We start from the raw sequence: 27,909 nt of genomic DNA, 5'->3' as shown, positions 1-27,909 counted from the left end.
TGAAATAATGACCCATAACGTGGATCAAGGGTTTTTTCTCTCTCCTTTAAATGATTCGTTATTGTCCAATCTAAATGCTTCCAATCCCGAATGGTCCCAATTGTTTGCTATGACTCTAGACTCCATTTGGAAGGCCCGTAATAATTTAATATTTTGCCAGACAGATATTAGTTCTATTCAAGTAGCTTGTGAGGTCAATGGTCGCGTATAAGTTTTAACAAAAATATTGTACGAGCAACCTAATGTTTCATCTCAGAACAATTCACACAAGTCAGTAATCAGATGGGTCCCACCTTCTCCCGATATACTGAAACTTAACTGTGATGGAGCCATTTCTAATAACTCTTTGGTTTCTTGTGGTGGTGTATTGAGAGACAGTAATGAAACCTTCATATTAGCATTTTCTGGAATGATCGGGTGTTGCTCTGTTGTACAAGCCGAGCTTTGGACTATTTTTCATGGACTACAAATTATTAAGGATAGCTTCTTACATTATCACTTCATAATAGAATCTGACTCCTCTATTACTATTCAATTATTGAATGATGGGTGTCCCTAATATATCCATGTTACTCTCTTCTTAATCAGATTATCAAGAGATTTTTTTGAATTAGATTGTGTTCATGTCTTCCGAGAAACAAATCAAGTAACTAATAGTTTTGTTAAGTTAGGATTAACTCCCTGAAGAATGTATTATTTTAACTCTTCGTCAAGTTAGATGCATTTTTTTATTACTAACTAATAGGTCTATTATTTTTTTTTCCTCGTTGATTCTAGTTTATTATTGGGCTTTTAGGCCCCTTATTAAACAAAATAAATAAATAAATAAATGCTTATAATTTATTTTTTAATCTCTAAAATGATAATGGAATATCTTTGGTATCCGAAAATAGACTTTTTTTTTCATATTTATTTACAATATAAGAAAAGTATATTAACAAAATACGGTAATTTTAAATTGTAAAAATTTAAATAAGAAACATATATAAGATTTTTTTTAATTTATTTATTTTTTTAAAACTTTCCTTTAATCCCATAAATTTCTTTGTTTTAAGCGATTCTCTTCTTTTTGCCTTAAACCCCTGACAAAAAAAAAAAAAAAATTACCGCGAGGATCACTTCTCAGATAACACAGTTTATTTTATTTTCTATGAAATTTTGCGCTTTCAAAGCCAATTCCGCACGAATTTGATAATCATTGATACCATGGTTAGTTTTCTTTTTCTTTTTGTATTTTTTTTTTATATTTTCCATTAAGGTTTTTTTCCTCTATTTCTATGCGCCATTTTGTCTTTTGTGAATGTGTAATTTGAAATTTCACACCCAAATAATTTGTGGGTGTTTGCGAAATTAATTTTTTGATGTTTGCTCTGTAATATGAGAAATATTTCAATCTTTTTCCCTTAAAAAAAAAAAATAACAGCAAAACAGTGAGGATTAAGATAAATAAATCCAATTGGAAGCATCAATTAAAAATGTTATTTCTTGCGGTAAAATTATCATTGTTATCAATTAAATTTGAATTCTTTCTTCATTTCAACAAGAAACGAAAATGAAACACAATCACAATTGAATATAGAAATTCGGGTTTTGAAATCCTGAATTTTAAATGTAAGTGTTACATATATGGGATAATTGAGAAATGTGAATTCAGATTTTAAAGAAAGGCCAATTATGCATATTAAAAGGTGAAGGAGGGCAGTTGCAGCATTATTTTACTCTCTCACTGGTGAACCATATGAGACATTGGTTCACCCTAGACATTGGTGAAGGAAGAGGAGTTTCGTGAGCGTCTTGGAAGAACAACGAGAAAATGTCGGTGCTGATCGTGACGAGCTTGGGGGACCTTGTCGTCGATTTGCACACCAACAAATGCCCCTTGACCTGCAAAAATTTCTTGAAGCTTTGCAAGTAATTTCTCATTCCCTAACCCTACCGTCCGTTGCAAATTTTCGATTTTGTTACTTTTTCGTGCTTCTGAAACCAAAACCCTTATTGGGTCGTTTTTCTTCACGCTGAACTTGCTTTTATTTTTTTATTTTTAAAATTTTTTAGTGTTATGCTATTTGCATATGTTGATTATTTCTTCATAGTGATAAGTTAGTCTCTGATGATCTGGACTTAGGGTTTGTTTGGAAAAAATTATTCACAACATATTTAAAATTTTCTTATGACATAAATAAGCGTTTTAGGGAGTATATGAAAATACCTTATGATATGTCCATAAGTTTTCAGTATCTTCTTATTAACTTCTGTAGGACAACTTGAGAAAATAGTTTATAACTTTTATTTTTTTTTTGCCCCATTGGAATTGTATTTGGTAACAAGTGATTTACAACAACTCAGGTGCTTTGTCCAACCAATTGAGCTAGACTCCCTTGGTAGTTTAAGATTTATATGAAAATAAGTTAACCCAATTATCTATTCAATTCTAAATAAATAACTTATATATAAGTGATTACATATTAAATACATATTCAATAATCTTTAATTAAGTTATTTTCCTAGATAGGACTTTATTGTTATTATTTTTTTTGAAAAAAAATATCGGCTGTGATATTTGCACATATTGGTGTTTGTTCAAATTATAACATGCTCTCTGTTGGTTTGGAATTGTTGAGCCAGGATAAAGTACTACAATGGTTGTCTATTTCACACTGTTCAGAAGGATTTTACTGCCCAAACTGGTGATCCAAGTGGCACGGGAACTGGTGGTGATTCTGTTTACAAGTACGTAACCAAAATTGCTTGTGCATTTAGTTACTGTATAACATTCACTAATTTTTTCTTTCAAATGTGAAGTTTCTGACACTGCATTCTCATTTTGTGCAATCACTTCCTCATTTGTCAGGTTTCTATATGGTGATCAAGCCCGGTTTTTCAGCAATGAAATTCATATTGATCTGAAGCATTCCAAGACTGGAACTGTTGCCATGGCAAGTGCTGGAGAGAATCTGAATGCTTCACAGGTATGTCATATTTTTGGGCAGGTTGATGGTTGGTTTCCTTTTTTTTTTTCAGACTCGTTAGTACATTGTGTAAAATAAATTTTCAATTGCCATTGTTTTGTTTCTTTCTGTTTTCAGTTTTATATCACTCTGCGTGATGACCTCGATTACCTTGATGGAAAGCACACAGTAAGTATCCTATGCATGCTTGCTTTACTTGTTTCACGGTTATGTGTGCATCCTTATGCTGATTGCATGGAAATATTATCTTTTGATGGATTTAGATATTTAGATATAATTGACATTTGGTAGTTTCACTTCTCCTGCACAAAATAGTTTTAATTTTTTTGTGGTCATTACAGAGGGATAAATTAGGGAGGATTTTATTTTGCATTTAATAATGATAATATTTGGTGAGTTCTTTTAACTTTTAAGCAGTTTGTGCTTTACAAAGTAAACATACATACCTTTTTACTTTTAGAAAAGAACATTAAAAATAAAATCTGTGCAAGTGTAAGTACTCAAAAGATAACCTCAGGCCCTTCTGCCAATAGCAGGTATGTTTGTGGAATCATGGATTATAAATTTTGGAATAAAGGCCATTCATTTCAGAGTGGTGATTAGTTTTAGTGCATTTTAAATTCAATTGTGTGCTATTATAAATAATGGTGATAGATTATTTTGATTTCATCAATGTGTTTGTAAAAGTTGATTTATGTCGATGGTTTTAGAACAAACATAGATATAATAGTATATTAAAGTGTTAGTTCCTCCTACATTTGTTTCTATGTAGCAGATGAGCTTTTTATTAGCATCACCTGGTCTCCTATGGTAATGCTGTTGATTCTGAAATATGCATTTTCCTTGCATAATAATTTTAAGTGCAAAGAAAATGATAATATTAGCTGCTCATTCTAATAAATAATCATATGAACTAGTTGAATATTTTCCCTACTGTTAATTGTTTCTCCAACCCTAAAGTGTTAAACAAGTCAGTTGTGGAATGGTTTTTGTTAGACAACTCATAATTAAAATTTGGGGGCGGGGGCGGGGGCGGGCCCACATCAAAGCGTGCAATAGTGTCATTTGGTGGTGGATCTGTCAGTTGGTACCAACTTCCAAGGAAGCTCCGCCTTGGATCATTTCATACAGCAGCAATTATGGCTAGTATAGCAGTCTATAATGGGACTTTTCATAGCTGTAGTTTCTTATATGCTGAACAGGTGTAAATTTCATTCTTTAGTGATTAGTACCAATAAGATTGACATATTGTTTGCTCAATGAGGGAGAAAATAGGACTCCCCATTTTATTCTGTTTTTAAGACTGTATTTCTTCCTCTCCGTTCAAATTTTGTAACCACAGTAATAAGAGCCATCTGAAGTGCATTCCTCCCAGCCTACCTCATTTTTTATTCTCCCCTTTGTCCCCCATGTTTCTGGCCATATATCCCAGCAGTGTTCCCTGTCTCCTATTTGTTGCTTAGTCATGTATCTGGTGAACAAGGTATTTATTCCAAATTATGTTGGTCAGAGTCCCCCTGTTACCCACTTTGTTATTGTTGCTTAACAAGGTGTTGTTTCCTTTGTTTTGTGTTGCAAGTAGGGGTGTGTATGTGATGATGAAAAGCATTTAAATATTCAGTTCTTTTTCTAGTTAATGGTTATTTAAAAAGCATGAAATATTACCTAATGGCTAATTCTATCAGACATTGATTTGGAAATGCTACTTTATTTATTTAATCACATATGACTTTTATACCATGGAAGTTAATTTGTTTTCTGAGATTCGTTCATTTTTACAGGTTTTTGGTGAGGTAGCTGAAGGATTTGAGACTCTAACTAGAATAAATGAGGCTTATGTAGATGAGAAGGGAAGACCATATAAAAATATAAGGTTTGTACTCATTGTTTTGTGCTACAAAATGTTGGTCGGAAATGATGTTTTCATATTTGTTTTTTTTGAGGTGAATAGAATGTATTAATCTTCTTGAATTACTTGAATAGAATCAAGCACACATATATCCTGGAGGATCCTTACGATGATCCTTCTCAGCTATCTGAGTTCATTCCTGAAGCTTCTCCGGAAGGAAAACCAAAAGATGAGGTAAGGGTTGATTGCAATACTGTATTTCATTGCTTGACACTGCAAAAAAAAAGTAAAAAAAAATTCATTGGTTATTTGTTGGAAGTGCAATGATCTTTTAACTTATAAAGCTATTTGTTATGAAAATGTGTCCATTTGATTAAAAAATGAAGCTATTTCCTTGACCTTATTTTTCTTAACTCAAGCATATGGGCAAATCCATTTGGGTACTATAGACACTCTTTAAAGAAGTAACTTTGAAGTTACATTAATTTGGCTGATAGAAATACGACGAGTCTGATTGTAGAGGCCTGTATTTTGAATTATTTGAAATGAACTATGCCTAACTCAATCTCAAAAGGTAACTCAAGGGAGGAAGATAGCCTGAGCCTTAAAAAGAGTATTTTGGTCTTATCTCTAATTGATGTGACATACCTTAACATCCACCCATCATGCCTAGATTTAGACTTCCGGGGCATGAAGTTTATAAGACTTGACATTTGTAGGTGACCTAGCATCAAGACTGGATAAAGCAATGATTTTTCATGAACCAACTAATACTATCTGAAATGCTAAAGTTAAATGAAAATGTGTTAATATCTTTATATCTTTAACATGCCCCCCTCACTTAAGATCCCTTTGGGATTGAAGTGTGAGTAATGCATAGGCTTATGTATGCTGGAATTCAATTTTTATTAAAAGGGGGTGGCAAGGTTCAATCTTTAGACTGCTTGGTCACAGAGGCTCCATTATCATATTAGAAATGGTCCAAGCCTAACTCGATGCCAAAAGGCAACACAAGGGAGGATTGCCCAAGACATGTAAGGAGTATTTTGGCCATATTACTAGCCAATATGAGACATGAATCTTTTCCTATGAGATGTTTCATTGAAATACAGGCTTGTTGAAAAAATTAAAAACCGTAGTTTGGAGGTAATATGATAGGAACTAGATTCAGATTCAATAGAAACTAAAAATATTATTGATTGGAGAAGAACTATTACAGAAGATGACCCATGGAATCCCAGAGCCACTGTTCCTCAGAGAAGAGATAATTCTCTCTCTGCTCAATTCATAAGATTTCTAACAGAATCGATACTCAAAGCCTTTTCCGTTAGCTGTGTGCTCTCCCTATATATGCATTACCTCCCCTAAATAATTGGTCACATCAGCTATTGTAACTAGTTCTCTTTTCAGCCCTCTTGTTGGGGCCCACAATTATCCTCTCATTATATGATCAGTAAAATACTTGCCACGACATTTGTAATGCTGTGCTGTTTATGGTGTCAGTTGCTTTTTTCATGCAAGGTTCGTTATCAATTGATATTTTATAGGATAAGCTTGTATTTTTTGCTGCACATAAGTGTGCTTTTCATGGTTTTTGAGTGGGTTTCCCCAAAAAATATGAATTGGAATAGAGAAGTTATTTGACTTGTTTTGCACTGATGCATTTGTTTAATTTCAGTGCTTTATTTTTTCAGAAATCTGGAGAATATCTCCTTCCTATTTTTTGTAGTTCTTCCAAAATATATTTTTTTCTTCTATAATTATGGTGGTGTGAAGACTGAGAATTGTTTCCTACATTGTACAAGTTACAACAATGAACCAGGAACTGATTACATGATGATTGGATTCTTGTGATATTACAAATTAACTATTTCTGGCTGTTATTTTATGGCTATAGATGGACGTTTGTATTGGATTTTACTTGTGCTTTTAGTGTATTTGTTCAGCATTCACTGTAAAAGTTCCTGACTCTCGCTGTATGGCTATAGATGGATGAAGGATGATTGGATCCTTGTGATATTACAATTCATTTAAAGCATTATAATCAATAGTCTTCAGTAAGAACACTTGTTCCAACTTCTAATTCATGACCTAATGGAATTTTACTAGGTCGATGATGAAGTGCGACTTGAAGATGATTGGGTGCCCATGGATGAACAATTAAACCCAGCAGAACTCGAGGAGGTTATTAGATCAAAGGAAGCACATTCTAGGGCAGTTGTACTTGAGAGTGTAAGTATGATGGATAAGAATTTTAGTACTTGATTTGTGAATGTGATCCCATTTAAACTCTTTTTGCTTTCTTGTTTTAGATTGGGGATATTCCTGATGCTGAGATTAAGCCCCCGGACAATGTATTATTTGTCTGTAAATTGAACCCAGTTACTGAGGTGAGTAATCTTTCTGTGTTATGGATCTATAATTATCATGTACTCTTTCCCTCTTGATTTATACCGAAGTTGTAATCAGTACTTAATTATTAATATATTTTTCTTTAAATTTTAGGATGAGGACTTGCATACAATATTTTCACGCTTTGGAACTGTATCATCGTGAGTAATATTAAGCAGTTGACTTGTCAGGAGACTTGCTGATGGTTATATCATTTGTTATGCTGTTCTCACCTACTTTTTTTCTTTTTTCAAATTATAGGGCTGAAATCATCCGTGATCACAAGACTGGTGACAGTTTATGCTATGCTTTCATAGGTCAGTATGCATGTATATCCACTTTGTCATGTGTGTAAAATTTGTGCATCTTTAATAGTGTTCCAATGGTTCTTATTTTTGTCCATCTTTAAGTCTTCCTTTTATTCCCATGTCATTGCTGGTTGAAAATTGATAGGCTCGAGAATGAAACCCAAAAACAAACCCTACAAGTCTATTATAGGAGGAAGAATAAAAGAGTGAATTAGTAGTTAGGAATCTGTTATGAATGTATTTCGAAAAGGGTCAGTTACAGTTGCGGATTTTGGTTACTATAAATAACTCTCTAATTGGGGAGTTAAGGGGGACTTTTCATGTATTAGGCGACTGGGAGATCCAGTGTAAAAAGGAGAGGGCTCCTTTGGGTACATTGTGTACATTCGTTACAGGTTTACTGATTCTAACTAATACTGAGGCATTATTTCATTCTTTTTTCTGTCTGTATTTCCTGGTGTTTCCTTTCTATCGCAGAAAGAATCCTAACAAATTGGTCCGACCTGCCGGATCCAATTCAAGAACGAGATGGAAAATCGAGTGGGGAATTTGGAGAAGTTGACCAGCGAACAAGGAATGAAATTAGCGGAGTTGAAACGAGACATCAGTTACATCAAAGAAAACATGCCAGACATGAAACAAATTAAGGAACTGATTCTTGAGTGTATGAATAAGAAGAAAGATCCAATTTCTGAGGAAGGGGAGAATGATTCAGTCAACAATGGGAATATATCGGAAGTGAAGGAGGGAGGAGAGTCATCGGAAGGAGAGAATGGGGGAATGCGTCATTCTTGGATGAAAAAAGTGGAATTACCCACTTTTGAAGGATGTGACCCGCTGGGATGGATAGCTAGGGCAGAAATTTTTTTTGAAGCACAACAAGTCAAACCTACAGAGAAATTGCGCCTGGCATTCATAAGTATGGAAGGGAATGCTGTTCACTGGTTCCAATTTTGGCGACAGAAGTCCAAGACTCCTTCTTGGGAAGAGTTCTCGACGGCTTTGTTGAGAAGGTTTGGGGGAAACGGTCGCAGCACGGTGTATGAAAGGCTGGCAGCACTAAGACAGACTTCGAGCGTGGAAGACTATGTGCAAGAATTCGAACTGTTGGTGGCACAATCAGTTTCAACACCAGAGGATCAATTGCTGGGTTATTTCCTAGCAGGACTACGAAAAGATATCAGGGGTCAAGTGCGTCCTCATGATCCGAAGGATTTAACTCGTGCCATGGAGGTGGCGTGTGATGTGGAAGAAGCAATGAAAGAAGCGCGAACATACGGGGGTTCTTTTAACCGTCAAAATGCAAGTTCACGATACCAAACTGGAGGGGGAATTGTGTCGCGAGTGGGCATTGGCGAAGTGGGTCGCCATGCACAAGAAGGAGGTAAGTCGGAGGCCGTGACTTCTGGAATTAAAACAAGTGAAAGTGTAAATTCGTGGTCAAGAAATAGAGGAACAAGGAACCTATCTTATCCTGAATATGTGAAAAGGAGAGATGAGGGCAGGTGTTTTCGTTGTGGACTAGCATATGGACCAGGGCACCGCTGTTCAGGGAAGAATTTGCGGGTATTAATTTTGGTTGAGGATGAACAAACTGGAGCGGAACAGGAGGAGGCGCTAGAGGAAGAAGGAGGAGAAGAGCTAGAAGCGGTGTGCCAATGGATGGACCTGTCCATGTGTTCAACTGGAGGATGGACACAACCTCAAACCATGAAGCTTCAAGGAACCATTCAGGGCAAGAAAGTGCTGATTTTAATTGATAGTGGAGCCAGTCACAATTTTATCTCTAGCCAATTGGTACAGAAATTGGGATTGGAGGTGGAATCAACCGAACCGTACCAAGTGAGGCTGGGAGACGGGAAAAGAAAAGAGACCTAGGGGCGTTGCAAAAATTTGAAGGTACACATGGAAAATTATGAATTATCTGAAGAATTTTTTCTATTTGACTTAGGAGGCGTGGATGTGATTTTGGGAGTGACTTGGTTGGCTACCTTGGGGGAGGTAAAAGTGAATTGGAAGACTTTGAGCATGGATTTTGTAGATCAAGGACAGAACGTTCGGATACAGGGGGATCCAAGCTTAGCTAAATCAGTTATTTCTATGAAGTCCTTGATTAAACTGCCACAAGATGAAGTAGCAGGAATGTCAATGTTGTGGGTTGTGGAAAAAGAGGAGAGAAAGAATGAGTCTTTGCCTGTGCCAATGGGAGATCAACTGCAGAAACTGTTAGGAGAATTTGGTCATATTTTTGCTGAACCGGTAGGGATACCACCTCATAGAGAAATTGATCACAAAATTCCAATCAAGGCTGGAACGGATCCTATAAGTGTTAGACCCTATCGATACCCTCACATACAGAAAAATGAAATTGAGAAGCAAGTGGCTGAGATGTTATCTACAGGGGTTATTAGACCGAGCAACAGTCCATATTCAAGTCCAGTGATTTTGGTAAAAAAGAAAGATGGTAGCTGGAGGTTCTGTGTGGATTACCAGGCTTTGAACAAGGCTACAATTCCGGATAAGTTTCCTATTCCCATGATTGAAGAACTTCTCGATGAGCTGAATGGGGCTGCATATTTTTCTAAGATTGATTTGAAGGCTGGCTACCACCAGATAAGAATGTATAAGGCGGATATTCCGAAAACAACTTTTCGTACCCATCAAGGGCATTATGAGTTTTTAGTAATGCCATTTGGATTAACCAATGCCCCAGCAACTTTCCAATGTGCCATGAATTCCATATTAGGACCCCTCCTAAGAAGGTATGTATTGGTGTTCTTTGATGATATATTGGTGTATAGCAAATCTTGGGAGGATCATTTGCAGCATCTAAAGAAGGTACTGCATATTCTGGAACAGCACAGGTTTTTGGCCAATCTAAAGAAATGTGAATTTGGTAAGACGGAGTTGAGTTATTTGGGGCATATAGTTTCTAAAGCAGGGGTTTCTATGGATCCTCAAAAGGTTGAAGCTATATTACAATGGCCTATTCCAAAGTCTATCAAGGCGCTAAGGGGATTTTTGGGCCTTACCGGATATTATCGCTGCTTCATATGCAATTATGGAAAAATAGCCAGGCCTTTGACCAACTTGCTAAAAAAGGGAAATTTTGCATGGAAGGAAGACAGTACCTTGGCGTTTAGGCTATTGCAACAGGCTGTCACGTCGGCTCCTGTTTTAGCTATGCCTGATTTTTCTCAACCCTTCTCTATTGAATGTGATGCTTCAGGAAAAGGAATAGGAGCGGTGTTGACACAAAACAAGAGGCCTATAGCATTTTTCAGCAAAGCTTTGGGGGAGGCATCCTGATAGCAAAACTAGGAGAAGTGAAAGATGTTCTTCTCCATGGATTTGCTTAGGCCGGATCTTCTTCAATGGAGGATGAATTCTTCAACTCAAGAACACTTGCAAGCTATGAACTCACGGATGAAATCAACCTAGAACTAGGAGGGAAGCATCCAAGCTCAAGCATCAATGGAGAGCACACTTCAAAGAGGAGGATTCTAGGTGAATTCCTAAGGCTTTTGAAGATGAACTCAAGGAGACTTTGAGAGGAAACTCGGCACTATGGCTCACAAATTTCATTAAGGTTCAAAGTGAATACAAAATGGTGAAGGAAACACTTTAGTAAGCACGGTTTTGCACACTTTGGGCGCCTAAATCAAAAGGTGACATGTGGCGCCCAAAATTTGAATTCAAATTTGAAATTTGAATTCAAATTTTGGCTCCCATGTGCTACTCCGAAAATTCAGGTACCTAAGGTGCATCTAAGTGTAATTTGGAGTGTCATTTAGGGTTAATTTGAGGTCACATGTTCAGCCACCAAAGGTGCAAAACATGTGACTCAAATGTAACTTAAATGGCTTCCAAATTAAACCTAATTTAACCTAATTAGCCTACTTTAGTATTCCTTGTATTTTCCTAATCTAATGACCTAAATACAATGGTCAAACAAATACAATGGAAAGGAAAAATTACAAGAATGAAAATGAGCCCAATATTGGGTACCAAAAGCCCAAAGGCCCATGAAGCCCAAAACTAGGCCCAACAAGCCTAAAACCTAAAATGCTACTCTATGTGGTCCAAAATACAAGACCAAAATATATGATACCTATACTAACATGATGTATACAAAACATATGAAAATAGCTATGACAAAATATGGCCCATGAAAAGTTCAACTTGGGCCTTCCTAGGCCCAATGGGCCCGATGGGCCCTGACAGACCCAAACCTTCATGTCTAGCCAACTCCTCTTGGATCTTTGAGTATGTCACCTCTTGCACTCCAAAGCATGATTCCATCATCCCCTCCCTCTTGAAAAGGATTTGTCCTCAAATCTCGAGGATGAATGGAAGAAAAATTAACACCTACATATAAAACATGCAAGGAATAAGAAGTAACATGGTAAGAGAAAAGATCATGGATCCTAAGAGGAGTCCTAGTATCTAACCTAACAAAGAAAGATAAAATATTAGACTCTCTAAAAATAGGCTCCTCTTCTAAGCATAACCTAGAAGTAAAACCTAAAAATGTAAGAACACTATGACTAAGACAATGAAAAAACTGATTTTTAAACACTACAATATCTTGCCTAAAGTACCCTAAATGGTATCCTAGGCTTTTCCTAAAATATAAAGAAAATACTACTAAAAAACGTCCTAAACAATTTTGGATTTGATTGTTTATTAGATACTCATAGTCATATATTCTATTTTTGTCTTGTAGGGAAGGAAACATATTAAGTTCAAAAAAATAAGAACTTCCCATAAGATCAAGCATAGAATATAGATTATTACAATTTATATCTACTAAACAATGTAAACCAAAAATTGGGTGCTTTATGAAATCCAAAGAAATACTTCCTTCCTTGTGCACCTTCAAGGAAGTAGTATAAGGAGTAACACTAGGTATAGTCCACTCCTTCTTCACTATATCTCGAAGTTGAGAAGAATTCTTTACTTGAAATTCATTTTGTTCCTCATTCTCAACTTTAAGATAAGTGGCAGCATTAGGATAAGAGTCAAGACTTTTATGAATAAAGAGAGTTCTTTTCAAATCTTGCTTGGTCATAAAATAACTCTCCTTGGTCACAAAGGTTTTAGTGGAATCTCCTTCTTCCACACTCTTTCCTTCTTGTCTTTCTTTATTTCTTTTTCTTTTCATTTGCTTTTGATCCTCAAACACTTGGGGTGGTGTTAAAGGATTAAAAACAACTTTCTTATTTTTATGAGTGAAGGTTATTTTGTTAGTAAGGCCATCATGTATAGTTTGTTTATCAAATTGCCATGGCCTACCAAGCAAAATATGACAAGCTTCCATAGGGATCACATCACATAAAACTTTGTCTTTATAATCCCCTATAGAAAACTTGACCTTCACTTGTTGATTCACCTCCAATTCCTTACCTTCATTGAGCCAATGAAGTTTATAAGGGTGAGGGTGAGGAATGGTGGTAAGGGCTAACTTGTTAACCATCCTTGTACTACAACAATTAGAACATGATCCACTATCAACAATGAGAGAACAAGTTCTTTTAGAAACCAAACATCTTGTATGAAAGATGTTCTCTTTTTGAGATAGTGAAGTGGGACAAGGTTGGCTTCCAAGAAGCCTTTTGATCATAAGAAGATCACCATCCACAGGATATAACTTTTCAATTTTAGGATCTTCCTCACTAGTCTCACTACCACTTGAAGTGGTAGAACTAGATTCATCAAGACTACTATAAATGTCTTGTCCTCTCAAAATCATGACCTTTTTAGTTGGACATTGAAAAGCTATATGGCCTCTCCCAAGACATTTAAAGCATTTGATGTCACTAGTTTTACTACTAGAAGTGACAACATTTTTATTATTTTCTTTTTTTATTTCTTTTTCTTGACCCTTACTAGAGTTTTTAGAAGAGTCATATTGACCATCTCTCTTGTAGTCATTCTTGTTATAAGAGTTAGTTTGAGTTTTTCCTTTTCTCAAATTTTGTTGTTCCACCCTTATACAAAGTTGGACCAAATCATCAAGGTCCCTATAAGGGAGTAACTCAACTCTATCTCTTATATCAAAATTTAGACCACTTAAAAACCTAGCAATGGTCAATCTTTCCTCTTCCCTTATGCCAGCCCTCATGAGATACAACTCCATCTTTTGTCTATACTCCTCAACACTCATATTCTTTTGTTGGAGTCTTTGGAGCTTATCCATAAGCTCCCTACTATAATAAGAAGGTATGTGCCTTCTTCTCATAGCACTCCTCAACTCATTCCAATAAGTGATTGGAGGGTCATTGTGAAGTCTTCTCTCTCTCTCTAAGGATGTCCACCAATACATAGCTTGTCCTTGGAAAGCTAAGGTGGCCAAGGGAACTTTTCTTTCTTCACCTACTTGGTGACAAGTGAAGATTTGCTCCACTTTCATTTCCCAATCCAAGTAGGCATCCACATCTTCTTTTCCATGAAAGTAAGGGAGATCAACCCTTGATTCCCTCACTTTGTGTTCTTTAATGACTCTCCTAGGATGAGGTTGGTAGTATGCATCCATGTTCAAACTACCATCATATTCTTGGCTTTGAGAATCATTGGAGCTCTTGGTTGAGCTCCTAGAAGAACCTTTTGGACTTTTATTTTTATTTAATCTTTTCAAAAGTTTTTCTTCTCGTTGCTTAATCTTTTGAATCTCTTGTTCTAAAGCCATGATTTGTACTTCCTTTTCAAGTTTTTCTTTTTGTTTTTGAAGTATTTCATCATGCTTCCAAAGTTTTAGTGCCTCAACCTCCTTGACAATTCTTTTAAAACTTTTAGGAGATTCAAAGTCATTACTACTTTGAGAATGTTGACTCATGATTAAGCAATAAGAGTTTATATGCTATGCAAAAAGGTATAAAATATTTTTGAGATTTTTCTAGGAATGAAAATAGCACTTGGAAGTCTAAGTGTACAAGTTGCACTATCAAGGGAGGTGAGCTACAAAGAGCCACTTAATAACCAAGCCTTTTCAAGTGGAAATCACTAAACTCCTTTGTGGTACTTTCAATTCCCCAAAATTTTTCACAAAAATTTTGAATGCTTTTTCACAATTTGTTTGTATTTAAGACTAAACTAAACGTGAACAATCAAATCTACACAAGTCTAGACGAAATTAAGCAACTAAGTAAACACAATTATAGACAAGAAACTTTAAAGGAAGCAAAAACAAGTAGCTAGTCGGATAACCCTAAGTGGAAGCTTGAAACATATGAAATTTCCAAGCCACTTCCACTAGTACTACATGTGAGAAGGCTATCAAGGGTTAGATATACCTGACCAGCTTCTTAATACTCCCTCCAAGCTTTACAAATTGGTTTAAAAATACAAGAGAATTGACAAAAATTAAACTAGCCTAAAAAGCAATAAAGTGGCGGCTTTGGTGACCAATTAGTGACGGATTGCTATGCAAATTTTCCAACACTTAATCAAGTGTTTAATCCGCCACTAATCCTTCAATATGATGCTACTGGACCTGCAAAAGAAACACAACAAAGAAGTTAATGGTGGCTGCCTCACAAGGTGAAAGGAATGGTCACTCAAGTGAAGGAAGTTTAGGAGAAGTTTTGGTCACTAAATTAGGTCAAATTTTTAGGTCTTAGTGTCCAAACTTTTCCTACTCTTTGTTGAGCAATGCTTGATCCTTGAGCAAGGATTTGAGGCCACTTCCAGCACAGGAATTTATTGAAAGAAAACAAGACAAGCAATAAAAGCACAATTTGAAAAGCTTATACCAAAATTAAGAGTAATAGATGTATATGACAAGACTCAAAGAGGTTCAACAAGTAAAACTGAAAATTAAGACTCCAAATAAAAGCTAGCACTCAGATAGAAGAGTTCCTAGATAGGTACTAGAATAGATGAACAAAACAAAAAAAATTTGAAGACAATTGGACAAGTATAGCAAAAGTAGTAGCCAAAACAATAACAAGGAATCAAGTGGATTTTTCAGCTTGTACACCTCTCGGCTTTTTTCCTTTTAAATTGTCTTCTCTATATTTTTTTTTATTCTTTCTTTTTCCAGTATCAAGTTTAAGAGTCCAGAGAGTATATTTGCCTTTTGTTTCAAATTTTTATATGATTCCAAGCTATAGAAACCGTGACTACAAGTTAGACAAAAATTCAAGTGAAAACAAGGAAACTAGTGCACTAGTTTTTAGGTTTTGTCTTGGATTCTTTTGTACACTTTTCTTCTTTGAATCTTTGTACTTTTCTTTTGATTTAGGCTCTGGTTTTGTCTCTGTTTTCAGCCTATTTACTTTTTAAAATTTGAATCCAAAAGATAGTGCACTAGAAGTAAGATTAAGCACTTGAAATTTTGAGTCACAAAAATTTTTATAAGATTTTTCAATGGAAATGTGATTTGAAAACTTAAGACACAATGGAAACCTAACTCTAAAGAAACTTACTAGAACTAATAGAAAGTTATGAACACAATAAGGTAAAAGAAAAAAGCACATATAGGAGGCAAGAACAACAAGCAAACCGAGAACAACAAATTGATGAACAAGACACAAAGAAATTTAGGTCAACATGCTATTCAAGGAATTTTGCAACAAGTAAGGACTAAACACAAACTTCTAAGACAAAACAAAGATTTAAAAACAAAATCTAAATGCAATGCATGAGGTCCAATCACGGACACATACAAGGAATGGAGAGACTCAAAATAAACTCAAAATTAGCACAAAGCAAATAGTTCCTAACAAGTTGATTATGGAAGAAAAATCAAGACAATCAACAATGGATCTATGAACTCAATAGCATCAAAATATAGATCCGAATTGAAACTCAATTAAGACAAACATAAGAACACAAAGAACACAAAAATATTCGGACCAAAAACAAGATGAAGAACTTATCTCCTTGAAGACCTTGCTCTTGATACCAAAAATGATAGCAAAACTAGGAGAAGTGAAAGATGTTATTCTCCATGGATTTGCTTAGGCCGGATCTTCTTCAATGGAGGATGAATTCTTCAACTCAAGAACACTTGCAAGCTATGAACTCACGGATGAAATCAACCTAGAACTAGGAGGGAAGCATCCAAGCTCAAGCATCAATGGAGAGCACACTTCAAAGAGGAGGATTCTAGGTGAATTCCTAAGGCTTTTGAAGATGAACTCAAGGAGACTTTGAGAGGAAACTCGGCACTATGGCTCACAAATTTCATTAAGGTTCAAAGTGAATACAAAATGGTGAAGGAAACACTTTAGTAAGCACGGTTTTGCACACTTTGGGCGCCTAAATCAAAAGGTGACATGTGGCGCCCAAAATTTGAATTCAAATTTGAAATTTGAATTCAAATTTTGGCTCCCATGTGCTACTCCGAAAATTCAGGTACCTAAGGTGCATCTAAGTGTAATTTGGAGTGTCATTTAGGGTTAATTTGAGGTCACATGTTCAGCCACCAAAGGTGCAAAACACGTGACTCAAATGTAACTTAAATGGCTTCCAAATTAAACCTAATTTAACCTAATTAGCCTACTTTAGTATTCCTTGTATTTTCCTAATCTAATGACCTAAATACAATGGTCAAACAAATACAATGGAAAGGAAAAATTACAAGAATGAAAATGAGCCCAATATTGGGTACCAAAAGCCCAAAGGCCCATGAAGCCCAAAACTAGGCCCAACAAGCCTAAAACCTAAAATGCTACTCTATGTGGTCCAAAATACAAGACCAAAATATATGATACCTATACTAACATGATGTATACAAAACATATGAAAATAGCTATGACAAAATATGGCCCATGAAAAGTTCAACTTGGGCCTTCCTAGGCCCAATGGGCCCGATGGGCCCTGACAGACCCAAACCTTCATGTCTAGCCAACTCCTCTTGGATCTTTGAGTATGTCACCTCTTGCACTCCAAAGCATGATTCCATCACATCCCTTACCAAGTCAGTGTATGAGAAGGAATTAATGGCTCTAGTGTTGGCCATTCAACATTGGAGACCTTACGTGCTCGGACAGAAGTTCACTGTTTTCACGGATCAAAAGAGTTTGAAACATTTATTGGAGCAAAGAATTACGACCCAAAATCAACAAAATTGGTTGGCTAAGCTGCTGGGATACGAATTTGAAATTGTTTATAAAACTGGGGCCGCAAATAGAGTGGCGGATGCACTTTCAAGGCAGAATGAGGAGAAGGAATTACAAGTAATTTCGAGGCCCTATTGGCAAGATATCACGGAGATTGATGAGGAAGTAAAGCAAGGTTATCAATAAGGTTATACGGCGGATGGCGGCAAGGACCTTTAAGTGCCATATTGCCATGGCGGATGCCATGGCGGTCTATGGCGGACATCATGGTGGACGAAAAAAAATATATATATATATAATATGATGCAAAAGTAGAAAAATAACAAACACACTCACATATTAAAACCAACAATATAACAATCTAAAATTCATGGCATTTATAATCTATTGATAGTCATCATAAAGAAACATAAACCCCTAACCAACAAAAATAGCCATCAAAACAAAGCAACAATGTTAAAAAATAGCAAAACACAATTGTCATTCCTAAAACTATTTTGTTTAATCCTCTTCACTCTTCATCCTCATCAATGTCTACATAATTAATTTCCACATGATGATGTTGCTCATTCAAAAATCCTTCAGCTTCTTCTCCATTTGAATGTATAGCATTTGGTTCCTCCTCCTCACTGTTAGTGCTAGAATCTTCTGATGCCTCAACTTCTTCAACCCTTTTCCCCTTATTCTTTGAAGCTAATCCTTTGGCTCTTTTAGAAGGATTAGTAGATGTTCCTACTTGCTCCTCCCGAGTTGCTCCTCTCCTTTTGTGACGCCTAGTGTATTGTCTAGGCTCATCAAGTCGCGAAGCTTGATAAACTTGTCTCCAAGTTAGGTCATCATCTCCTTCATGAACCCTCTCATCTTCACCTTCTTCCTCATCCATCTCTCCAATTAGCCACTCATTGCAATCATCAATCCCATTGAGACTAATGGGATCGATTTCATCCTTAAGGTTATACCTTTGATGGAGTGCTTGATTATACTTGACAAATACCAAGTCATGTAGTCTTTTATGCTCGAGTCTATTCCTTCTCTTGGTATGAACCTAAAACAATTAAATAAATACTTATTACTTAAGGAATAATAAGCAAAACATTGATTATTAACTTTAAATTGGAATTAAGAAATTAATTACTTGCTCAAAGACGCTCCAATTACGTTCACAACCCGAAGCACTACATGTCAAGCTAAGGATCCTTATTGCAAGTTGTTGCAAATATGGAGTATCTGAACCATACATCCGCCACCATTGAGCTACAAATGCAAACAAAATATGTTAACACAAACACTTGAGCAAATGACTTTATTATTTAGAGAATAAAAGTTCAAAAGTTGCAATGTTTTGTCTCTTACCCGGTGCAACTTCACCCCTCATTGCTATGGCAGTTGTGCACCCAAAAATACCACTCGCAGCTTTATAGTGAGCCAACTCCTTATGAACAGTCTTTTCCATCTCCAAATCTCCCAGCAATTTATTGATACAATCATACAAACCCCTAATAATCTCACCATTAAACTCCATCTGTGGGTTGGCATAAAAGAACTCGGTTCAAAAAGTGACCAGCAGCATGTAAAGGGCGATGAAGCTGAATATCCCATCTTTTATCAATGATTTCAAACACATCCTTGTATTTGCTTTCATTTTTAAAAGATTTCATAATGGTTTCCTTTGCCTTGTCCATTGCCTCATATATGTAGCCCATGGCTGGTTTTTTCTCACTATCCACAAGCCTAAGCACTTTCACAAGAGGAGCCATCACTTTCAGAATGAAAACTACATTCTTCCAGAAACTAGGCATCAAGACAGTTTTTGTGGCTTCTTTTCCCTTGGCCTCCTTTGCTAGCTTGTTTTCATTCCACTCTTCTGACACAAACATCTTTCGAAGATTAGTTTTCTCTTGATGAATCCTCTCCAAGGAAAGATAAGATGTGGCAAATCGAGTGATTGCATGCCTGACTAATTCCCTCCCCCCAGTAAAGAACCTCAACATGCTCAAAGTGCTTGAATGGCTATAAATGAAGCCAACAAGAGAGATAGCTCGCTGAATGGTCTTCTTTATATGGGGCAGCTTGCCAATATCCTCTAACATCAAATCTATACAATGTGCAGCACAAGGAGTCCAATAAATTTTTTTTCTTTTCTTCTCTAGCAACCTACTAGCAAGAACGTAATTACTTCCGTTGTCCGTTATAACTTGGACAACCTTTTCCTCTCCAATCTCCTCCACAATAGAATCCAGCAACTCAAATATCTTTTCACCAGTCTTTACATAATCAGATGCATCAACCGACCTTAAGAACATTGTCCCAGAAGAGGAGTTCACCAAAAAGTTGATTATGCTTCTTTGTTTCCTATCAGTCCAAGCATCTGACATTAAGGAACACCCAAAACTTGCCCATTGATCCTTGAGTGGCTTCATTAATTCATTAGTGAACTCCACTTCTTTTTGAAGGAGTGGTACTCTAATGTCATGATAGGAAGGAGCTTTCAAATGCTTCCCAAAATGCCCAATTTCACGAATCATATCTTGAAAACTTTCCAACTTTATCAAGTTGAAAGATATGCCACCTTGGTACCAAAAGCGTGCTATATATTGGTAAACCCTTTCTACAGCTTTTTTATCGCAAAGCTCTCTTATGCCCGCTTGCACCACCTTGTCTTTCCTATTTTTTGCAGCTGTAGATTGAGGTTGAGTGTAAAGGTCCATAGGTCCTTTCCTAGTATCCTTCAATCTAAAATCACCAATTGGAGGTAATCGAGAATCAGAACCTCCAAATTCCATAAATCCTTCTTCACATTGTACCTCAATCTCTTGCATTGTCTTCTTGAATGCTTCATTTTGCCTCTGCTTCTTACCATCCATAGCTGCCCTTATCTCAACTTTGACAGCTTCAGGAGCCATCAAACAAGCTGTAACATTGCCCGCCTTTCCAATCAAATGTTGTTTCACCCTTGTGATACCTCCTTTCATGACCTTCCGACAATAATTACAAAGAATCTCATTTGTATCATTCTCTCTGACCGGTGTACAATGCTTCCAAGCAACGTTACTCCTCTTAGAATTAATGGAACTAGAAGATGACATTGTCGGTGGCCGAGAGTTTGAATCTGCCTCCCCTGACATTGTCGGATTGTCGGATGCGGTGGCAATTGTGATGGCAAAACTCAAAGGAGGAGGAAGAAAATCTTGTCGGAGGTCACGGTGGTGCTGTCGGAGGTCACGGTGGCGTGCAGAGGTGACGGCGGAGGTGGTGGTGGCTCGCGGGGAGGCTAGGGTGGCGTGCGCGGAGGCAGCTGCGGTGGTGGCGGAGGTTATGGTGGCGCGACATGATGCAAGCGGAGGAGAAGAGACTTCTTAGTTCTTACGTGATGGTGGCGGCTGCGTCGGAGGCTGCGACGGTGGCAGCTGCGTCGGAGGCGACAGCGTCGGTGGCGGTTGCGTCGTCGGCGACGGTGGCAGATGTGGCGTGGGAGTCAAAGCAGTTGCGGTGGAGGTTTGCACGAAAGGGACTGTAAGTGATTTAGGGTTTCTAATGCCCTATTTCATCTGTTGGGTGCCCAACCTAGAAAACAAACTCGGGTCCAAACCAGAAAATAAAAAAAAAGAGGCCCAAAACGAATAAAAAAAAAAGGGCCAAAACGAAAAACAAAAAAAAAATGGCCCAAAAACGGCGCCATGTACGCCATGTCCGCCACGGACCGCCACGCCAAACCCGCCGTAACGGCCGCCATATCCAAAATGGCGGAACCCCGCCATTTTCACCCTAAACCGCCATAAAGGATTGCGGCCGCCGCCGCCACGCCGTTATGGCCCCGTTATGGCGCCGCCATAACCGTTTTTTGATAACACTGAAGTAAAGAGGGATCCTACTTTGGCTAAAATAATTGAGGATCTGAAACGTGATCCGGATTCTCATCCTCAATATACCTTGGAACATGAAAGGTTGTATCATCGGGGAAGATTAGTGTTGGCAGCATCTTCCAGCTGGATTCCGAAATTCTTACAAGAGTTTCATTCTTCTCCCATTGGAGGACATTCGGGAGTATTCAGGACTTATCATCGGTTGGCCCAGTCACTTTTTTGGATAGGAATGAAGGGTACAGTGACACAATTTGTGGCAGCATGTCATATATGTCAGCGCAGCAAATATCAGGCCTCAAGTCCAACTGGTTTACTGCAGCCCTTGCCTATTCCAAATGCTATTTGGGAGGACATCAACATTGACTTTATTGTTGGATTGCCTAAATCAAAAGGTTTTGATGCAATTTTGGTAGTTGTTGATAGATTGAGTAAGTATGGGCACTTTATATTACTTAAACATCCATATTCGGCTCGATTGGTGGCAGAGGTGTTTATTCGAGAGGTGGTGAGACTACATGGAATTCCAACTTCAATTGTTAGCGATCGAGACCCTACATTCGTCAGTCATTTCTGGCAGGAGTTGTTCAGATTGCAAGGGACTCAATTAAAGATGAGTACAGCTTATCATCCGGAATCGGATGGCTAAACGGAAGTGCTAAACAGAACCTTAGAAACTTATCTTCGTTGCTTCAGCTCTGAACAACCTAAAATTTGGGCAGAGTTCATCCCTTGGGCAGAATATTGGTATAATACCAGTTTCCAAAGTGCTGCACATAGCACCCCTTTTGAGATAGTCTATGGTAGACCACCCCCTTCGTTAGCCAGATTTATTCCAGGAGAAGTTTTGGTAGAAGCAGTAGCTCAAGACCTGAGAGACAGGGATGAAGCTCTAAAGCAATTAAAGTATCATTTGGGGAGAGCTCAAGATTGAATGATCCATTATGCGAATGCTAGGAGAAGACCAGCTAAAATACAACCAGGGGATTGGGTTTACCTCAAGATTCGACCACACAGACAGGTTTCTATGCCAACAAGACTTCATCCTAAATTGTCAGCACGTTATTATGGTCCGTATTTGGTTTTGAAACAGATAGGTACAGTAGCCTTTCAGCTAAAGCTACCGGAGCAAGCAAGAATCCACCCAGTTTTCCATGTGTCTCAGCTTAAGAGGGCAGTGGGAAATCATACAGTAGAATCTGGGCTTCCCACAGAGTTTGAGGGAACAACCACAGGGTATCAACCAGAGCAAATTTTGGGCAGCCGTGTGATTACAAAATATGGGGATCAGAGTCAGCAGGTTTTGGTGAAATGGAAAGATAGGTCATCAGAGGAAGCTACATGGGAAGACGTCACTACTATCAACGGCCAATTTCCGGAGTTCAACCTTGAGGACAAGGTTGTTTTGGAGGGGGAAGGTATTGATAGGCTCGAGAATGAAACCCAAAAACAGACCCTACAAGTCTATTATAGGAGGAAGAATAAAAGAGTGAATTAGTAGTTAGGAATCTGTTATGAATGTATTTCGAAAAGGGTCAGTTACAGTTGCGGATTTTGGTTACTATAAATAACTCTCTAATTGGGGAGGAGTTAAGGGGGACTTTTCATGTATTAGGCGACTGGGAGATCCAGTGTAAAAAGGAGAGGGCTCCTTTGGGTACATTGTGTACATTCGTTACAGGTTTACTGATTCTAACTAATACTGAGGCATTATTTCATTCTTTTTTTTGTCTGTATTTCCTGGTGTTTCCTTTCTATCGCAGAAAGAATCCTAACAAAAATGCTACACTGTAGACATCCTGAACACACATTTTCTATTTCTAAATTGGGAATATGCTTAACATGTGTACAAATAAGATTTCTATTTCCGAATCAGTTTTTTGTGTTTGTAAATATTTACTTATGCCTTTTCATTTTCCCTTTTAGTGTGTATGTATAGGGACACATGCAAAAGCACACACATATATCTAAAATCTAATATATTCATACAGCACTTTGGTACTGTGGTGTTTTTGTTTGGAGTGTACCCTATGTTGGTGAGGTTGTTCCATAGCACGACACTTAATTCTGGATAATATTAGTATTTGGCTTCAATTTGGTTGAAGTACATAGCCTTTCTAATGTGGTTTCCCCAATAAATACGTTGATGCATTGACTAGCTTTGCTCTGCAAATTTTCTTTCTTTTCTTGTTTGTTCTGTTATTTTACATTCCCATACCCTCCATTCTGATTTTCTTTCCCCGTCTTGATGAATTTCTTCTTTTATCATTATTTTAATGAAAAGTATCTATTTTCCCTTTCTTGATTTTGATATGATTTCCAGATTGCTGATTTCAGTTCAATCCTGAATATTATACTATAAGTAATAGTTTAGTTGTTGATTGTTTATCACTACCTTTTCTAAGGCATCTCAACATCAGTTCTAAATATTATGCCGAGTTCTTCTGATCCACTTAAATCCAATTCAACAAGTGTCTGTTGGTGTCTGGTTGATATTCAGTATCAGAACTTCAGATATTTATTGCCTAATGCATACATAGCTCTCGTAGTTACATGCATATTTGGGAAGAAATGGTGGTTTATTATTTTATTATTAACATGAATTATTTCATGATAAAAATATTATCGGAGACAAGACAAAGAAACAAGTAAAACGAAGGAAAAAAAATCCTACTTACTACTTAGGAATGAATAAGTAAAAAAATAAGAAAGATGATTCGGGTATCTCTCCCCATTGGCTTTTTACAAATTAATAAGTGTGTTCCCTTTAGAAGCTTTCCATAGACAAAATTCCACTCCACGAAATACACTAAAGAACTGCTGATACCGCAAACTGTATATCTTGCGTTTCTTGCATCTTCCTAAACCTGTAAAATTCATCATTAAGAACTCTTCCAGATACAAAAAGCATATACAGTAGAATTCATAAAAAGAAAAAAAAAACTCCAATCAATTTATTCCCATCAAAAGTGGCAGTAGTTGAATCAAGTACAACTAGTTGTCAACTCTTTCTGAACATCAGCCATAAAAACACATTTAGGGAGCTTTGTTTAGTGTGAACTCTAAAGACTTAACCCCTATCCTCAGTTTTGATCATGTTATGTTCCATATGACAAAAGGCTCGAGCTTTGAAGATTTGGATGTAGCCTCTAATGAATAAATATTAAATAGAAATGTGTATACTAATATTTGCTTCAGACCAATTGAGCAACCATTATCAAGATTTCATATTGGTTTCCTTTAAATACATTGTCAAGTTTATTTAGAAGTTGTAATTCTTAATATTTGGAATTGTTTGTTTTTCAGTTTATATTATAAAAACTTACTCTCTAATTAGAAAATGAATGGTCTATTTTTTATTTATTTATTTTAATGTTAATGCAATAAAAAATCATTAGTATCTTATATTTACTTCTTGTAACAGAGTTTGAGGACAAACTTTCATGCGAGCAGGCATATTTTAAGGTAAGCTGAAGCTTTTGAAGCATCTTTTTCCTAAACAAGTACAGTTTTTTTTTCTTTCTGTGCAGTAAATGATTCTGTTCTGCATCAGACATTACTTTTTCTTTCTATCCTGGTTGGCTTAAATGTACTATAGATGCACTTGGTGCAGCTGCTGGACAATGTTTGTTATATTAGGGGGTGTTGTATTTTATGTACAGAAAATAAAGATAATTTTGTTATTGTTTCGGTTGCTTGCTTTACCTGTTTTATATGCTTTGTGTTATAACACTTCAATTTTTATTGGACTTCTAGATTTACTGGATTACATAGTCGTTATTTTCTTTGCAATTTTGAATTTAAACAAGCATTTTTAAGTGTATTGTCAAAGAGAACTTTGCCTTGGTATGAAAACAAACTCGTATCCTAAACTCTTTTCTCTTTTAATATCTCCTGAACTACAGATGGATAATGCTTTGATTGATGATCGAAGGATTCATGTGGATTTTAGTCAAAGTGTGGCAAAACTATGGACACAATACAGGCGGAAAGATCAAAAGGGTAAAGGTAACCATAAAGATATCTGTTAGGATCTAATTGCTAGTTTGGAATTTTAGCTATATTGTTTTATACTAGTTTCTTTTTTACAGCATTGTGCTGAATGCCAATGTTTGGATGTAAACACCTGCTCGGCTGCACCACCCCCTCTGTAATCTTAATACAATAATTTATTGCTGTAGGTGGTGGTTGCTTCAAATGTGGTTCTACAGATCATATAGCTAAGGATTGCACGGGAGATGCTACAATGAAACAACCACAAGCAAAATACATCTTAAAGGACGATAATACCCAACGTGGTGGAGATAATGCGAGGTATGTACTTCTGATTGCATATGCATGTCTTTAACTGTCCCTCTCATTAAGTCCGTCCAAATGTGTGACTGCAACTTCATGGTGCAGTTATGAAATGGTTTTTGATGGAGATAACGTGGAAAGTCCAAGGCGAGATGTAAAACACCAAAGGCATGACAGGGACGACCCAGTTGAAAGAATAGGTAGGAAGGAAAATTTTAAAGATCATAGAAGTCGTAGGGATCAGGAAATGGTAGACTCAAACAGAGATAGGTATGGTCATAGAAGCAGAGGGCATGGGGGAAATGGGGACGACAAAGCACGATCAGAAAGAGCTGCAAGAGATGCCAGGGATTTTGATTCCCTTGCTGACAAGAAAGACAGAGATAGGCATATAGGAAGACAGAGAGATGATGATTACAAGCGGAAAGATGAGCGGGACTCAAGAAAAAGAGACGAAGACAATAGCTACAAGCGAAAAGATGAGCGAGATTCAAGAAAAAGAGACGAAGATGATAGCTACAGAGAAAGAAGAGGTAGCCGAGATGATAGGAGAAACACAGATTCTAGCCATTTGGAAAGAAGGAATGATAGAGATTACAGAAAGAGACCTGAAGACAGTGGTAAGCAAGATGCGAAGATTGATTCCGGACGAAGAAAAAGAAGTCCGGGTGCTGAGGATTACAAAAATGGAAGGGAGGATGAGGATTGCAGACCCATAAGGGAAGAACGTAGGCATAAAAGACAAGACATTGAAGCTGATGAGGATTACAAGCGCAGACGAGAAGACACAGATTACAAACGTAGAAGGGAGGATGGAGATTACAGACATAGAAGGGAAGAACGTGGACATAAAAGACAAGATATTGAAGCTGATGATCATCCTCATAGGAGGCATCATGGTGACAGGAGATGATTATTGGTATCACTATATCCGAATGTTAAGCACAGAACATTTGAATGGCTGGCCATCTTGTATGTTCCCCTTTTGCTTCAACTTTTATGGTGGAGCAAGTTATTGATGTTTGAGAACAAGGTTTTTGAAATATTCTAAATTTACCATTAAGAAACAAATTTAATGAATTTTATTTTCTTTTAAGTTGTAATTTTGGGGGGTTGGCAGTTGGGATTTAAAAAGAATGTTTACATCGCTTTAGAGAAAGAAAAAAAAAATGAAAGGTGCACCACAACAATGTGGCAGACCTATTGGGATTTCGTAAATTGTTAAATGGTGCTTGACTTAACACTACTATATTCGTGTTATATGGGTGTGCTTGGAAAAATGTTAGCTTTAACCTCTAAGCCTTGTTACTTTTGTATTTCATACATCGGAAGGTGCAAACTCCTGTTTCAAACGAATCAAACATAATCTAAAAGGTTTTAATTAAATGTACTAACAGCAGTTTGAGTGACGATGGGTTTAAGTTTTTATGTATGTGGCTTTAAATGTACAAACAAGTAGTTTGAGTGGCGATGGGTTTGAGTTTTTAAATATGTGGTGGGGTATCTCGTGTATTACCTTTGATTCGCCCTCAAATTTTCCTAAGAATATCTACAATGGGAGTTGTTTATAAGCAATTCCTAACTATTTTAAATAAGTCTCATTGTGCCACATCACTCATAAGCAACTCATACTATATTTGTACAACTTTTGTTCCAATGAAAATTGCTTATAAGTACTTCAACTTTTTACAACTCATATTACACTTTTTGACACCTTACATTATATTTTATGATAAATTTTTATAAAATTAATTATTATGAATAATATATAAATATGAATAGCTAATAATTAAAATAATTTTCATAATTAAAAATTTTCAATAATAAAAAAATTACATAATAAAAAAAATATCAAAAATTTTAATAATAAAAAAAATTACATAATAAAAAAAATCAAAAATTACAATAATAAAAATAAATTTATTAATAAAAAGAAATACAAAAAATTACAATAATAAAAAAATTAATTATTCTCTCTTCCTTCACTCTATTCATTCTCTCTTCTCCCACCGCGCTCTCTCTTCACTCTCTCTTCTCTAACCGGCGCGCGGAGGTGGTCTGGGCAGAGGGGTCGCGCGCGGAGGGGTCGCGTGGGGTTCTGGCGGAGGTGGTCACAAGCGGAGCCGCGCGGTGGTTCTGGCGCTCGCGGTGGCACGCGGTGGTTGTAGAGGT

General features: G+C 36.8%; 2 protein-coding genes across 3 annotated transcripts; one reads left to right on the top strand and one right to left on the bottom strand.

Moving 5' to 3' along the window:
* The first annotated feature begins 1,563 nt into the window (after window positions 1-1,563).
* Window positions 1,564-26,833, top strand: CYP59 (cyclophilin 59). 2 transcript variants are annotated; one of them, XM_020350345.3, is made up of 14 exons: window positions 1,564-1,911; window positions 2,626-2,730; window positions 2,852-2,969; window positions 3,087-3,137; window positions 4,751-4,842; window positions 4,953-5,052; window positions 6,928-7,050; window positions 7,131-7,208; window positions 7,324-7,370; window positions 7,471-7,526; window positions 24,866-24,906; window positions 25,347-25,443; window positions 25,623-25,755; window positions 25,843-26,833. In XM_020350345.3, the coding sequence occupies exons 1-14, from the start codon at window positions 1,814-1,816 to the stop codon at window positions 26,648-26,650; spliced, it is 1,947 nt and encodes a 648-aa protein (XP_020205934.1). In that variant the 5' UTR covers window positions 1,564-1,813; the 3' UTR covers window positions 26,651-26,833. The 2 variants fall into 2 exon arrangements, with proteins under 2 accessions (XP_020205934.1, XP_020205933.1); XM_020350344.3 differs by having other exon boundaries at window positions 1,567-1,911; window positions 25,347-25,449.
* LOC145950727 (uncharacterized) lies at window positions 18,093-20,553 on the bottom strand. Its single transcript, XM_083062404.1, has 4 exons — window positions 19,255-20,553; window positions 18,935-19,124; window positions 18,717-18,835; window positions 18,093-18,626 (listed from the first exon to the last, which is right to left on the bottom strand). Exons 1-4 carry the CDS (start codon window positions 20,551-20,553, stop codon window positions 18,093-18,095), a joined length of 2,142 nt encoding a protein of 713 aa, XP_082918530.1.
* Window positions 26,834-27,909: the final 1,076 nt, after the last annotated feature.

This window comes from Cajanus cajan, chromosome 8, assembly GCF_000230855.2.
Source record: "Cajanus cajan strain Asha chromosome 8, NIPB_CcT2T_4, whole genome shotgun sequence".
NCBI lineage: Eukaryota > Viridiplantae > Streptophyta > Magnoliopsida > Fabales > Fabaceae > Cajanus > Cajanus cajan.
The sequence above is the reverse complement of the archived record's forward strand: the minus strand, read 5'-3'. Positions and strand labels throughout refer to the sequence as shown.